Genomic DNA, 14,010 nt, shown 5'->3' with positions numbered 1-14,010 from the left:
CGGGGCTGCGTTGCGTGCATGGCTTCCTTCTGCAGGTAACGGGGAGACGCGCTCTGGCGGCGGTCTCGCGTTCAGGATCCACGAATTAATTTAAATATTTTGCACATTTATTCCACTTATTCCTAGTGTGCCACTGGTTACGGTGCCGCGTGCCAATGCTGGCACACGTGCCAGGGGTTGCCGACCCCTGGCATAGGCAGTATAGGCAAATGCTAAGGGCGCATCAACCCATGGGGGGCGCCAGCTAAAATCTTGCCTAGGGCAGGAAATTGGTCAGGGCCGGCCCTGTGCATAACTTTCAATCAGCTTAAATTCAGTAAAACAGGAAGTACGGTTCAAAGAGTGGGAGTAGAAAGGCATGCCATTACTTTTAAGGTTTACACAACTGATTGATTCCTAACTTCTAATTGGCCAGCACTGAACCCAACACCTTGAACAGACACCCCTAACATGGTGACAGGTCTAAAACCACTTTGCCAATAAGCTAATTATCACCTTTTCCTTTCCAACTGGTTCAGTCCAATTATTTTTGTATGTATTTTGCATGACATTTAAATGTGAAAGTTGTAGCCTACTGTTAAACTACAAGGGACTGGCCTTTTGTGGTTCTGATTGATTCCAGTATTTAAACCGATTTTACTTTTGGACAATTTAGAGAACTGATTTGCATTGTGTTAGGCATATTTATGAGAATAATAAAATAATTACATGGCATTTGTGAACAAAATTATTAGTTTTATCGATTTAGTTTTACTTTTGGACAATTTAGAGATCTGATTTGCATTGTGTTAGGCATATTTATGAGAATAATAAAATAATTACATGGCATTTGTGAACAAAATTATTAGTTTTATCGATTTAGTTTTACTTTTGGACAATTTAGAGAACTGATTTGCATTGTGTTAGGCATATTTATGAGAATAATAAAATAATTACATGGCATTTGTGAACAAAATTATTAGTTTTATCGATAAAGCAATATAAAGACTGAATGCTTAGATTCTGGCCCCAGTTGTCAAGACAGTGTCCAATTTCTAAATGCAATAAATCAAATCCTCCTTATATAATGCTTCTTTAAAGGATAAATATTTGGCTCAGTTTTCTATTTAATAACTTAAAAAAATTAACAACATTTAAAGACATGATACTTTAAAGTGATGCAAGTTTTGTGTATTCGCATCCTGTTGCTAAAGTGAGATGACATAAAAGTAAATGTGTTGTTATTCAGCATGCCGAAAGAGGAGTCCCAGAAATACTAAGCAAGGACATGTCTCCTCCTGCCTTCAAATCTGCAGAAATGTGTATTAACAGGTCTGATATCATGTATGTGTTAACTGATATTTATTTGTGTGTGCAGGTTGGTCCGCATTCCACCTAGCCAAGATACAAGGCCAAATATTATCAGTTTGGGTCGCCAATAATCAAATCAAATCAAGTTTTATTTATATAGAACATTTATAAACGATTTTTGGTCGAGCCAAAGTGCTGTACATATAATAAAAATAGCCTACAGTAGAGAAACTTTACAGCAAATACAACAGCACAGATTGTTCAGAATATCAGTATGAGAAAAACGACACCCTCTATCCTTAGACCCTCACATCGTACAAGGAAAAACTTCCGGAGAAGGTTTTTTATTTGATGTATTGAAAGGGTTAGGCCAGAGTAAAGGACAAAGGGAAGAGAGCCCTGATTGTGTATACAATACATGTACAGTGGGGCAACAAAGTATTTAGTCAGCCACCAATTGTGCAAGTTCTCCCACTTAAAAAGATGAGAGGCCTGTAATTTTCATCCTAGGTATACCTCAACTATGAGAGACAAAATGAGAAGAAAAAAAAGATCCAGAAAATCACATTGTCTGATTTTTAAAGAATTTATTTGCAAATTATGGTGAAAAATAAGTATTTAGTCAATAACAAAAGTTCATCTCAATACTTTGTTATATACCCTTTGTTGGCAATGACAGAGGTCAAACGTTTTCTGTAAGTCTTCACAAGGTTTTCACACACTGTTGCTGGTATTTTGGCCCATTCCTCCATGCAGATCTCCTCTAGAGCAGTGATGTTTTGGGGCTGTCGCTGGGCAACACAGACTTACAACTCCCTCCAAAGATTTTCTATGGGGTTGAGATCTGGAGACTGGCTAGGCCACTCCAGGACCTTGAAATGCTTCTTACGAAGCCACTCCTTCGTTGCCCGGGCGGTGTGTTTGGGATCATTGTCATGCTGAAAGACCCAGCCACGTTTCATCTTCAATGCCCTTGCTGATGGAAGGAGGTTGTCACTCAAAATCTCACGATACATGGCCCCATTCATTCTTTCCTTTACACGGATCAGTCGTCCTGGTCCCTTTGCAGAAAAACAGCCCCAAAGCANGTGTGCCTTGGCAGTCTCAGGTGACATAACTTATGTCACAGCTGAACTTTCACACTCAATTTACTGATATCATTTATAATACTTTGCAATAGATTTACAACCATCAAACAATAAAAGCTTGCAGGCATTACAATTATTTCCTGTGATGCGACAAGTATGAACTGTAAAAGTCTGTCTCGCAGATCATGTCATGCTTATAGTTCACCCTTCAGTGCCCGGTCATGGTCAGCACTAGTGTGCACTTTGAGGTAATGTACGTAAATTAAATGCCATCTCTTTTTCTTTTTTGTATACTGCATTATGTCAGTCTAATGATCGTGGGGTTAAATGCCATTCTAAGACATATCTCTTCCAAAGCTGGATCACAAAGCCAAAATACAAATGTATATTCTTCTACTTGTTTTGTATACAAGTTGACATTCATATATGGGTGACATCACCAGGAAAACTCAATTGTCATTTTTCCATATTTTCTGATTCAATACCTTTTACATGTTAGAGAAAAAAAGATTTTTGTTCTCATGTCTCAGGGTGCCATCAAAGAATATTTTAAAGCTAAAATAACCTGTTGTGTAACTACGAACAAATCTCAGACTTTAGACTGATTGACTCTGCTTTTTCATCACAGTGTCCCTGACAGTGATGTTAATTAGGATGATAATGAGAAATAGGACAATGATGATGAAGCAAAAGCAGTGATATCCCTGGCACGCAACATTTATTTTACATGTATTATTGTTACCCCCCTCCCTCTCCTCCTATCCTATCATCATAACAGAAATGGCTCCATGGTACATCAGTTGCTGTCTGCTTTTGTCCCACTGACACCCCAGTGGTGACAGCATTGGGTCTACTCCTTTAAATGAGCCTTTGCGCATAGCCTTCGAATCACCACAACTGCATCAGTGCTGGATGGGTTGCTTAGCAACTGGACAGCACAGAGATCCCTGAAGAAAACCTCCTCCTCTGTATAAAACACCAAGCTTGTATGATTCTTGCATTGTGTGTTTCCAGTAAGCATGTTTATGTTACAAAAAACAAACAAAGAAACGGCTGGTTTGTTCTAAGGAATTAAATAAGTAAAACAAAAATATTGCGCGTATTCATGATGTGTAATGATAGAGGTGCGTGTCTCTCTCAGGGCGCATGGTTTCCAACATTGTAGAAAAGTGGAAGAAATGAATTAAAAGACTCAGTCCTAACACCCTTATGTGTTTTAGAGAGAATAGACAGCGCATGAACAGTTTGTCGCTAAGGAATTCACCTTAGGTGTCCCCCTTTACTCCCCCGGTAGGACATCATTTTAATTTCAACAACAACAACAAAAATCGAAAGGAGACAAGCTTTCCTCATCATGTCTCTCCGGACTGTTGAATGTCTGTCATGTGTGCGCTGTTTGGAGGAGAAGCGGAGCGGACTGCGTTAACGTGTTGAAACGCCATTTAACGTTGGGCAGCGCCAGCGGAGGCAAGTGGACTTTTTCAAAAAGCTTTTGCATCTTTGATATGAAATCTGACGCTGTGATACATGCATCGGCGTATAAGGGGCCATCCATATTTCTCGGCATCTAATTTTTTTTCCACCAGAGGAGTGATATAGCCTTCTCTGACGTCTGCATCAGATATTACCCAGTGCTTTTTCAATGTGCATTTTCCCCTCAGTGACTTTGCGCTGATGTACATCATCAGCAGCAGCAGCAACGGGGGAGAGAGAGAGAAAAAAAAAAAGGAATGAAGATTTCATTTTTCTTTTTTTTAAACCCACCGCTCCCCTTCAGACGACCAGCGTTTCCAGCTCAAACAAATATCTTTTAACAACATCACGTTGTGGAATAGTCTGGCGCCGGAGCATCGCTGGAACCATGCCTCTTCTGCAGATTTGGACTGGGAAATTTCATCCACCAATTTGATCATCGGGAGGCTGCTGCTCAGTCATTCATGCCAGTGTTTGTTTTTTTAAGAGGAAGAATACTTGTCATCACTTTTAAAAGTATTGTGTATGCTGTTTTTTAAGCAAGATGTCTGATCTTCTGGTGTTGGTCGAGGGGCTCTGTGACCTGCACGGATTTCCATAGCCGGGGAAAACAGCGGGGGCCAATTACGAGATTTTTTTTAAATCAAGAACCCTATTTTAATGAAGACATCGCATGCGTAGATGTAGGGTAGATTATTCGACATTTAAAAAAAAGACAATTATCTTTTAATTGCCAATTTTTACTTTGTGCATTTTCTGGAGGACCACTGGACTGGTTGGATTATAGAAACTATATATAAGGATTTGTGGAGATGTTGGGTCGTCAAGAAGATAAAATATGTGGAATTTTCTCTGCTCTGGCGGCTTTGTCCTTCTTCTGCTTTGTTCAAAGGTAAGAAAAACGTCGTTTGAGAAAAAAAATATTAAACAAAGCTTTCACACCAACAGATGTCATTACCGGTCAATAAAAGGCTGAGATGTGGCAAATCGCATTAACGGGGTACCCACTCAGGCCTACTTATTAGGGGCACTGCTGCCGATATATGCCCTATTAGATAGTGCTGTGGCCCGCGCGAGCGTAAAAACATGCGCGTGCACGGTTCCAAGCCTATTGTGAAAACGTATACTCCCGATATCAAAATGGGGATATTGAAAGGGCGACTTTTTGTTTGATCCTGCTTAAAAGGACAGCCCTCTGTAGGCTGCTGTTGGCCGATGATTAGCCGATCAATCAGCCGGGGATCGATTGATTACTCCGGTGTAAGCAGCTTGAGGTATGATACAGTGCAGCAGCAACACTCTGGAATCTACGTATTGCATTTGTCTCCATAAGTAATATTCCACCTCCTATAATCTTTTTAATTCCCCATTTTATTGACCAGAACCAAATCAATCAAATTGAAAAATAATCCCAGCAGGTCATCATATGCTGTTGCTTTCAAGACAGAGGAGGGTGTGAGATATAACGTTTCAATAAATAAGCTCTCATCCATTTGAAATGTTTACAGTATGAATTACTGCATGAACACCATCACAGTCTCCAGATCAATCCCTTTATTGTTTTGATGCTACATGGCGCTGATACATGTCCCTCGTGGCCTACTCCTTTTCCTTGGCTGCAGTAACCTACAGCCTCACTTATGAGATCTAGATGCTCACTGGGAACTGGGTCGCATTTTTCTGATCCCATTTTAATAACCCGGAATAACAAATGAAAGGGGCGTAATCTGGTATCAGGTGTCATTGATATTCCCCCTCCTAATGACGCTCTCAGGTGTCAAACCCACAAGTCCTGTAACCTGCCGGCTTGATGAACAGCTGCACTGCCCATGAGCTAATTGAACAGTGCTTCCCTGACTGAGCCTGACTCCCCCCCCCCCATACACTGATTCCAATCCACACCCTCATCCCTAACAAGGAGCCTCAGCTGGAGAGCCGGCCTGGTCAGGTGATGCAGGTCGTGGCACCAATGTTATAAGTGTCAGTCAGACGAGTGCGGACTATACATTCCTCCTGGGGATAGTCTGTCTGCGGCCCAGGCTCAGACCAACCAAGCCTCTGTTATAACACAGAGCTTATTTAAATACATGCCAACGAATCAGACTTGGTTCTGTGGGAAAAAAACATCACATTGTTCCGTTTCAACGTCTCTTTATGAAAGAGCGACATCAATGAAACACTTGACAGCTGTATCATCATCACAGCCCCTCAACTGATTAGATGCTGGGATACAATGGGGAGGAAAATGCAAACCAAAGGCACATTTTTATAACCTTCACCATGACAACACCAGAGTCAGCATTCTTTTCATTTATTTGTCTGACAACTGACTGCAACATACAAACAGAGAACACCTCTCCCAGCTAAAAGGCTTCACAGTGTCAATGTTTATTCATGCTGTGGCAGCCCGGAATGGAAATGATTGTAGTTGACTAATGGAAAAGACACAATAGGACACATTTATTTCTATTATGTATGTTTTGGGTGCTGTTCAATTAATCCCAAGTTTTATTCCTCTTTCACTGTGCCTCACCACAAGGCTTCTACTTTTAAGGTGGCGTCATTAATGTTGAGAACCGAGAGTATGTGCAGTAATATTTGAGAGTACAGTACGTTTGCTGTAAAAACAATAAGTGTAAAACAAAAGGCTCAGTGTTTTTGCAGTTTCTTTCCCACCACACGTCTTAAAATGGCTCTAAAACTTTGTTATTTTCTGCCCCCAGCTCTTCCACGGGAAGCACCGGAATGTCTGTGGCCAAGACCACCGTGGACAAGTTGCTGAAGGGATATGACATCCGATTGAGGCCTGATTTTGGAGGTACGTGTTGCATCTGTTTCTGGGTTCCCGTTTATTCGAGGGCGAGTGTAAGGCGAGGTGTGTGCACGGCAATATTCACGAGTCATTCCTCTGAAATCTGTCGACGAGCGGGCCTGTGGGAAAATATAATGGAACAGCTTTGATGTGACTGCTACCATGTCATTACTATGCATCTATTCACATATCGAAGATGGCTGCTCCTCAAGAAGTAGGGCACACACGGAGAAGAGCAATCAAACACTACGTTTTTAAAACCCAGATATGGTAAATGTAACGTTTCTTCATCACTTTTCTAATTGGAGGTGTTTTATTGAGTCTTTGTGTTATGTAGCGATGTTTCCGAGCATTTGATTTGCAGATTTGCAGAAAACACTCTTGCCCCATTAACTTTTATTAGAAATTGTGCAACTTGTACATCCGCTCTTTAGAATAATGGTTATTTTGATAATTGCTGAAAATAGAAGGCGTGGGGGACGAGTCATTAGTGTATGTCATTTGGGTTGATTGTTTTACTGAAACTATTTAACCACAATAAATGTTTAGCAATATAAAACTGGTTAGATTTCTCAACAGCATTCTGGTTTATTGCCGAGAGCTAATAACCAGGCTACTTCAATTTCAGAAATAAAGGTATAGGCAATATTTCTTGTTGCAAAGTATGTATGGCCTGAACCTAAAACGTATAGGAGGATTCAAAGAAAATGTTTCCTGTTTCATTGCTCTGGCAATAACATCTGGGGCCCAGTCTGAGCAAGGCCACTCACTGAAGACGTCATAACTCACCGCTGACTGACAGCCACAGTGATGGCTCTAATTGAATAAAGTATGATTGTACCTTTTCATTTCAGCACCAGCTTTATTATTCCTGCTGTACAGATTTAAAAAAAAACGTTGTGTTCAGAAAAGCTTATGGCTGCTTCCAAAAACAAAGAACAAAGGAAGCATTTTACTTCCAGGGCATGTTAACAGAGTGTGATGTTAATTTAATGAGAGCAAGTAACACAACAGTTTGTCTGTCGCCACTAAAATCTGCTCCAGTGTTTCATGGCCAAAATAAAAAAGAAGGCGTAAAAGGAAATAGAAAAACATGCTGAAAACCACTATGCTTGTATTCCTGTGTTAAACCAGAATGACTTTAAATATTATTCAGAAGTCAAAAATATATCTTTCAATGTACTAAAAAATGAAGAATGGTAGGTAAAGATAATGTGGCACAACTCACCCACAAAATATCTGAATATGCAATGCAGTTAACTGATGTATAAAAAAGCCATTCTACAATAAACAAAATCACATGATGTTTACATGATAAATGATGATGGTCAACGCCCGAAGAAATTCCCATATTTAATTCACTTTGGCAGGTTGGCTTTTTCTGTAATACTAAATAATTAATTTGATTTATTATAAGAATATTCCAAATAACTCCAAGTACATGTATATACATTTTGTAATCTGTTTGTTTATTAATATATTTAACAGATGCAATCACATGAATAACTATTAAGCTGATACTTCTCACCAGTATCCTTTCTTAAGGAGCCAGTTAGAGCCTACCTCAAACTTGATGAGAATGAGAGGGAGCAGTGAAACACATATAGCAGGTGTGCCTCCTCAGATAACCTTCCTCTGGTCGGGTGCTCTGCCAAAAACAGATGCTCTGATGAAGGCGTATGTGCCAAAATATGTTAGCCTGATGTTAGCCATTGTAAAAAAAAAGTTATAGTTGAGGTTACATCTTCCTTCTGTGTTTTCGACTGCTGCCATTCCAGAGTTGCTTCATATCTTCAGTGAAAGATATAAGAGCAAGCAGCAAATAGATGTCTCTCTCACAACTCTTTCAGATGCTCAACAACCGTTGTGAAATTTCCACATTTAATTATTTTCAATTGGCAGCCAATTTCTTATCCCTTCTAAGACATATTCACACTTTACTGTGCCTTACTAAAGGCATTTCCTGTAGCGCTTTCATGACAGTTGACAGCAATTTTAACCAATATAAATGACTTGAGAGTTTTTGTCGTCCACACCAGCGACAGTGTTCGTCGTTCACCAGTTCTTCAATTCAAAGCAGAAAAAACGACTAAATGTAACCCAGAACGGCTCAATCTTTGTGCCGCATTTTTGTTGAAAAAACAGCCGTCAGATATGAAAAAAGCTACCTTTTTATATAGAATCACACAATTTAAAACTTACTGCGATAAACACCTGGTCCACAATGATTCATGAACAATGCATTAATAATCAGCACAAGATTTGATAAAGATGCATATTTACTGTATATTTCAACGCATTTACGTAAATACATCACTTTCTCCCAATAACACGACTGTGATTTGTCACTGTGATTTTAAGGAAATGGAAGAGAAATTGTTCTAATTTAGTTTTCTAGATCAAGTTATTTTCTGATTTATACATCAGTATTGGCAGCTTTTTTAGACGATGATTCCCACACACTATCTTGCTGTATTTAAATATTTGTCGGCTACAGCCCACTATTGTCTAGCAGTGTGAATGCACTGGAGTGGGTGCAAGTTTTAAAGAGTATCCCAGGCTGAGAGTAGCTGTTCATTACCCTCAGGCTGGGAGCTATAGTCCATCATGTCTTGATATTTCCAACATCAGTCAGCTACTTCTGTCGTGACACAACTGCTGACGACCTTCAGCTCTCCAGATTCAACGAAGAGTGTTTTAATTTGGAACAATGCCCTGCCAACACCCATATTTGAAATAAAAACTGAATCACTGGACGTTGATTAAATATTTGAATGATCAGAAAGAGGCTGCCAAAAGTGATGCAATAGGATTTTACTCATGTGTTGTGGCCTTAGCACCAGTATATTAAAATGAAAAGCCCACTCTGCAGTCATTCTATTCAGACTCTGCCCTCTTCTCCCTATTGATCTGTGAGCCAAACAGGAATTCAAGAAATGGTACACAGACCCAAAGAGCTGCTAGCCCAGCATTCAGCGTCTTGCAAGAGAAGTGAAATGCGTGTCTTCTAGTTATTATAATTATCTAATTTTCTGAAAATACTCTAGGATGTATCCACTTTGTGATATTTTCCCAGAATAATGTATCAGTTGCAAATGGTCCTTGTATCTTTTCTCTTTCATCATCTGCTTTGTTTAGATCATAGCCCTTGGATGTAATTTACTAACAAATTGGCCATCGTCATAGAGCTGAATCATAGAAAACAACCCCCATGTAACCTTAGTGATGCATTGCGTAGATGTAGATTCAGCGAGATGACCAGAGCATTGCTGACCCGGCTAACAAAGTTAGAGAACAGCAGCGATGTTTCATTTTTATTTTAATCACTTGAGAGAGATATGACAGTATGCAATTCAAACATGTGCATACTGGTATAATGTATCTTTAATACACTACACTTTCTAAGAAACCAGTGTTTTTGGTACGCAAAATTAAACTAGAACATAAATGGGAGATAGATTCCTCTTTAGGGAGCCGATTCTAGACAATGCATGAGGATATGTTTGGATAATGCGGGCTGTTTGGGAATGTCAGTTAATTTGTGTAGGGAACAAAAGCTTATCAGGAGAATGGGGAGAGATTGGAACACTGGGACATTGCTAATGGGATTACAGATGAGGTTAAGAAGAGCGCTATTCTACTCGGCTTTTCTGGTGTGTGCGATATACCATATGAGGAAGTGTTCTCTGAACTACATGGTATGAAGCCCTTGGTAGTTCAATATCAAAGTTCACAGCCATTCCAGTAGGTCCAGCGTAGAATATATTGTGGCAGATTTGCACCAGCTCTTTGACTTTTACGTTGTGTTTGATAACATGCTCTAAGACAGGCTAGTGAAGGTTTCATGAGGACTGCATACAGTACAGTGCCTTCTGTTGGGAGAGTGTCCATCCCTGATTTTCGAGAAAGCACTTGAGATTCTACAGGGACCTAATGACGGTGGCAAAACATGCAACACATATTCAGAGGGGACAAGGAGGAGTTTAAATGTCCAGGGTCATTACATTTGAGACTGATTTGTGGTATCATTATCAGTCATCATGATTGGCCCTGATTGGCTCAGAGAACTAACTGAATTGGCGACAATTCAAGTACAGCACTATATCCAAGATACTATGAGGTTTTTGAGAAGGCACTGGGCACACTCAGGGGTTTTAAATTGAGGAAGCACATCGATCAAGAGGCCTACCGATACTTTTACAAGCCTAGTGTGCACTTTATACCATGAAAGGAACATTATAAAAATAGTTGAAGCATTCGCACAGACTGAGTATGTGCCAGTTCATCTTTCCAAGAGGGTGGCATCCATTGTATTAGAAGAAAGAAAAAATTGACGTTAGAATAACATACACCGCAATCACCTGCAGATGAGGCCAACCATTGTGAGCCAGTCTGCTGGTTTTCCAGCCAACCGAATAATACCCTCACTGATTACTACTAACTACTTAAAGTAGAGGAGAAGAAGCCATCGGTAAATTCACCTGCTGAGGTAATCAGATTGTTGGGCCTCAATGGCTCATGGTTGGCCATTCTTGGATTATTATAAGTGTTAGTTGAAGTAGGGGTTAGATGGGAAGCGAATGACCTTATCCTGGATTCAACCTTTGGAGAACCATAATGGTTGTCCCTCCCTGTGACTGATGGTCTACAGATAATGGATAACATACCTACAAAATAATGTAGATGCCCAATTGTATGTCTGGTGGCCAACATAGACAAAAAGGTAGCGAACAAATCTATCAAAGAATGGTTTCACCACGTCCTTACACGCCTTAGCCAGTCCATAAAAAAATGGCTTTCCTGAATTGTCCATGAAATTGTGGACGCTCATTCAGAGACAATTGATGGCCCCATCACAACAAAGTGTTTTCAGTCCATGCTCTGCCCGACACTGCAGTGACAGGCAATGGAACAGCACTCACCTGTGACCTTCTATAGTGAGTTCATGAAACAGAATGGTATTATTTATGTGAGTACTGTTTATTGTTTTACCTTCCCCCTACTGGCTTCATAGCACAAGCAGTTCAGACGTTAAAGGAGTGCTTTAAAAGATTACAAGGTTTTCTGCACAGTCTTGCGAGATATTGATATTAGAGGGGCCCCATCTCATGTTTTATCTAAATGGCAGTATGATGTGGTAAATTACACTAAGACGATCTCCTTTTGGTAACTTACTTAAGACAAGAGATTTAGTTCAATGCACCTGTTACCATCAGTGTTGTTGCCAGAAGAACAGGGACCCACAGACATTTCTGATTCAAAGGCTAGAACCCTCTCACAATGGTGAACCTTTTTTACCACCATCCCCTGATTGTCTTGAGTTTCCTGCCCTGTGAAGGCTTCCCGTGACAATGAAGTTCATGCTCAGGTCTTACTTGTAAACATCGTCTTGTTGACATGGTCTTGTTGGAAAGCTCTTTTTTAGGCTGCTTGTCTGTATCATGTCAAGATATTTTGAAAACCCTGCCCCTGCTTTTTCAATCTCTGAGGAGAAGCTCAGTGTCAGCAGACGTCACATAGCATGCTTTCCAACTACAGCTGCCAATTTGATTGTAATGAATATCACTTAAGTGTAACACATTTTGTGTATTATTGTTCCTAGGATCATGCATAGGACCATGCATAATTTACATTAGGCTTTGCATTTAGTAAAAGCTATCACCTTGACTACATAGGAGATTTTTTTTTCGGTACGTATTGAAATTATCAGTATCCCTATTCTAAATAAAAAATGTGTTATGGATAAAATTATTTTCACATGTATTTAAATTGAACTTTTTGCTGCACACTAAGTAGGAAGTAGATGCTTATTAGAACAAGAGCTATTTATGCAATAGTAGCCATTTGTCAATAGGGTAAATTGAAACAAAAAATATCATTGTGGCAATGCACATTTTCGAAATGCATTGCCTGGTTTCTCTGACACATGGCCTAACAGTACATGTTGGCAAGGGGGAAGTTATGCTGTAGGATGAAGTGGTATTCATAAAGGTGGTGACCCATAAAATGTATCTTCTGAATACATTTATTAAGTAGAGTAATGAAATACATGACCTAGCTAAATAAGTTTCACAAGAGGCCCATTTAATTATTAACTAGTCTCTATATAAGAACAAATATGTTAGACAATTATTTGAAGTAAAACAACAACACAATGAATATTTGATGGCCGCATTTTTTAGATTAAAGTAAAGACATGCAAGGCTTGTTGCTTTCGCACATACACTGTACTGTACCCAGCATTTTAATCACAAATTGTAACATGACATTTCACATTTTTCAGAGAAATTGTGCCTTTATTTTTACCTACGGTACTCAACCATAGGTTTTCTGCTCATTTATTGGCCTTTTCCCCAGATTTAATGAAAGACTGTCAATGAAGCAGATATATAAACTTGTAATAATTTTGTGTTTGTTTGTGCCTTATTTGTGCCACTTCCTTATGCCACCTGCTGTTTGTTCACATGTATCTCTTTATCTGTTTCTGCATCTGATCTAAAGATATTTTCTTCACGTGAGCCCTTCTGCTACCAGGGGTCATGGAGGGTGTCGCGGGGGTTTGCACAGTCGGTCAGGAAAGAGGGCGGGGCTATCTAACATTGCCTCAGTCGCCATTATTGATTTGCACATGGCAACTGGAATCATGTAGAGTAATGGGTCACCAGTGGGAAGACTTGCTCAGGATTCCGGCAACAGAAGATTCACTGTATTGATTTCTATATTAAAGAACAATCCACAAAAAAAATGCAACATCCAGTAAGTTGGAAGAGATAACACGACCCAGCTCATCTCTCAGCTAAGTCACACATTCGTCCTTCTGGTGGACATATTTCATATCAAGCTGTCATCATCACGGGAATGGGTTTTATGATCTCGGCTACCGCCATTAACATCGCATGAAGGGTGACATATCACAAGTGCTGTGAACATGCCATCCTTCCTGCTGAGCCAGGTGCTGGACCTTACTGGAACCAAATGTGTCAAAATGTACACCGTTCAATAGATAAACTGAACAAAAATATAAATGCAACACTTTTGTTTTTGCTCCCATTTTTCATGAGATGAACTCAAAGATCTAAAACATTTTCTATATACACAAAATAACCCTTTCTCTCAAATATTGTTCATAAATCGGAAAAAATCTGAGATAGTGAGCACTTCTCCTTTGCCGAGATAATCCATCCCACCTCACAGGTGTGGCATATCAAGATGCTGACAGCATGATTATTTCACAGGTGTGCCTTAGGGTGGCCACAATAAAAGGCCACCCTTAAACATGCAGTTTTGCTTTATTGGGGGGGTCTGGGGGGGTCCGAAAACCAGTCAGGTTTAAGCCTAACCCTAACC

At 39.8% G+C, this 14,010-nt stretch overlaps 1 protein-coding gene across 1 annotated transcript in view; it reads left to right on the top strand.

Annotated features, from left to right (window-relative positions):
• Positions 1–4,100: 4,100 nt before the first annotated feature.
• The window catches only part of LOC104941889 (gamma-aminobutyric acid receptor subunit beta-4-like), a gene marked incomplete at its 3' end in the record, with an annotated part of 65,844 nt that continues 55,934 nt past the window's right edge, over positions 4,101–14,010 (top strand). The window contains exons 1-2 of the mRNA XM_010767056.1: positions 4,101–4,743; positions 6,575–6,669. Coding sequence (XP_010765358.1) covers positions 4,664–4,743; positions 6,575–6,669 — 175 coding nt within the window. The remainder of the gene's footprint in view (positions 4,744–6,574; positions 6,670–14,010) is intronic.

Source organism: Notothenia coriiceps, unplaced genomic scaffold (assembly GCF_000735185.1).
Source record: "Notothenia coriiceps isolate Sejong01 unplaced genomic scaffold, NC01 NC01_scaffold00000324, whole genome shotgun sequence".
NCBI lineage: Eukaryota > Metazoa > Chordata > Actinopteri > Perciformes > Nototheniidae > Notothenia > Notothenia coriiceps.
This window is presented reverse-complemented; position numbering and strand designations above follow the sequence as displayed.